Source organism: Onychostruthus taczanowskii, unplaced genomic scaffold (assembly GCF_017590055.1).
Source record: "Onychostruthus taczanowskii isolate IOZ18803 unplaced genomic scaffold, ASM1759005v1 scaffold3541, whole genome shotgun sequence".
Taxonomy (NCBI): domain Eukaryota; kingdom Metazoa; phylum Chordata; class Aves; order Passeriformes; family Passeridae; genus Onychostruthus; species Onychostruthus taczanowskii.
In genome coordinates this window covers 1-899 of record NW_024500952.1, presented here as the reverse complement: position 1 = coordinate 899, position 899 = coordinate 1, and the positions used below count along the sequence as shown (strand labels likewise).

Below are 899 nucleotides of genomic sequence, written 5' to 3'. Positions count from 1 at the left end.
ATAGTGGAGGGACAGATGCAGGTTTACCGAATAGAAGTGCAAATCACAGATATTAACGACAACGAGCCCAGCTTCAAGGAAATTGAGCTGGAAGAAAGAATAAGCGAGGCGACAGCCCCGGGATCGCGGTTTCCCTTACCCGAGGCTCAGGATCCTGATTCGGGCCGGAATTCCCTGCAGAGCTACGAGCTGAGCGGCGACGAGCACTTCTCGCTGGCCGTGCAGACGGGCCCCGGCGGCGATCAGCGTCCCGAGCTGGTGCTGGCCAAGGCGCTGGACCGGGAGGAGGCGGCGTTTCACGAGCTGGTGCTGAGGGCGAGCGACGGCGGCGATCCGGCACGGACGGGCACGGCTCGGATCCGCGTGACAGTGGTGGACGCGAACGACAACGCGCCCGTGTTCAGCCAGGCGGAGTACACGGTGCGTGTGCCCGAGGACGTGCCTGTGGGCTCCACCCTTGTCACCGTCACGGCCATTGATACCGACGAAGGGCTGAATGGTCATGTGAAATACTGGTTGAAAAAAGTGTCGGAAATGGCCTCGAATATTTTCCATCTGGACTCTGAGAGTGGAGCGATCACTCTACTGAGAAGCCTGGACTTCGAGGAAGGCGATGTCCACGAGCTGAACCTGCAAGCATATGATGGTGGGGCTCTTTATGATACTGCAAAAGTCGTGATTACTGTCACGGACGTCAACGACAACGCACCTGAGATTTCCATGAGGTCGGCACTAAGGGAGATCTCAGAAGATGCCCCCTCGGGAACAGTCGTGGCCCTTTTGTACGTGCAGGACCGTGACTCGGGGGCGAATGGCGAGGTGCGCTGCTCGATCGACAGAGACGTTCCGTTCCGGCTGCAAAGTTCGCAGGACAATTACTACAGCGTGGTGACAGCGAG

General features: G+C 58.6%; 1 protein-coding gene across 1 annotated transcript; it reads left to right on the top strand.

The window, feature by feature from the left end:
* Positions 1-3: 3 nt before the first annotated feature.
* Positions 4-891, top strand: LOC121339542 (protocadherin gamma-A7-like; the record flags this gene model as incomplete). The annotated part of the gene is made up of 1 exon (XM_041411378.1): positions 4-891. A coding segment is annotated over one exon (888 nt), but the record flags the coding sequence as incomplete, so codon positions are not given.
* Between the last annotated feature and the right edge of the window lie 8 nt (positions 892-899).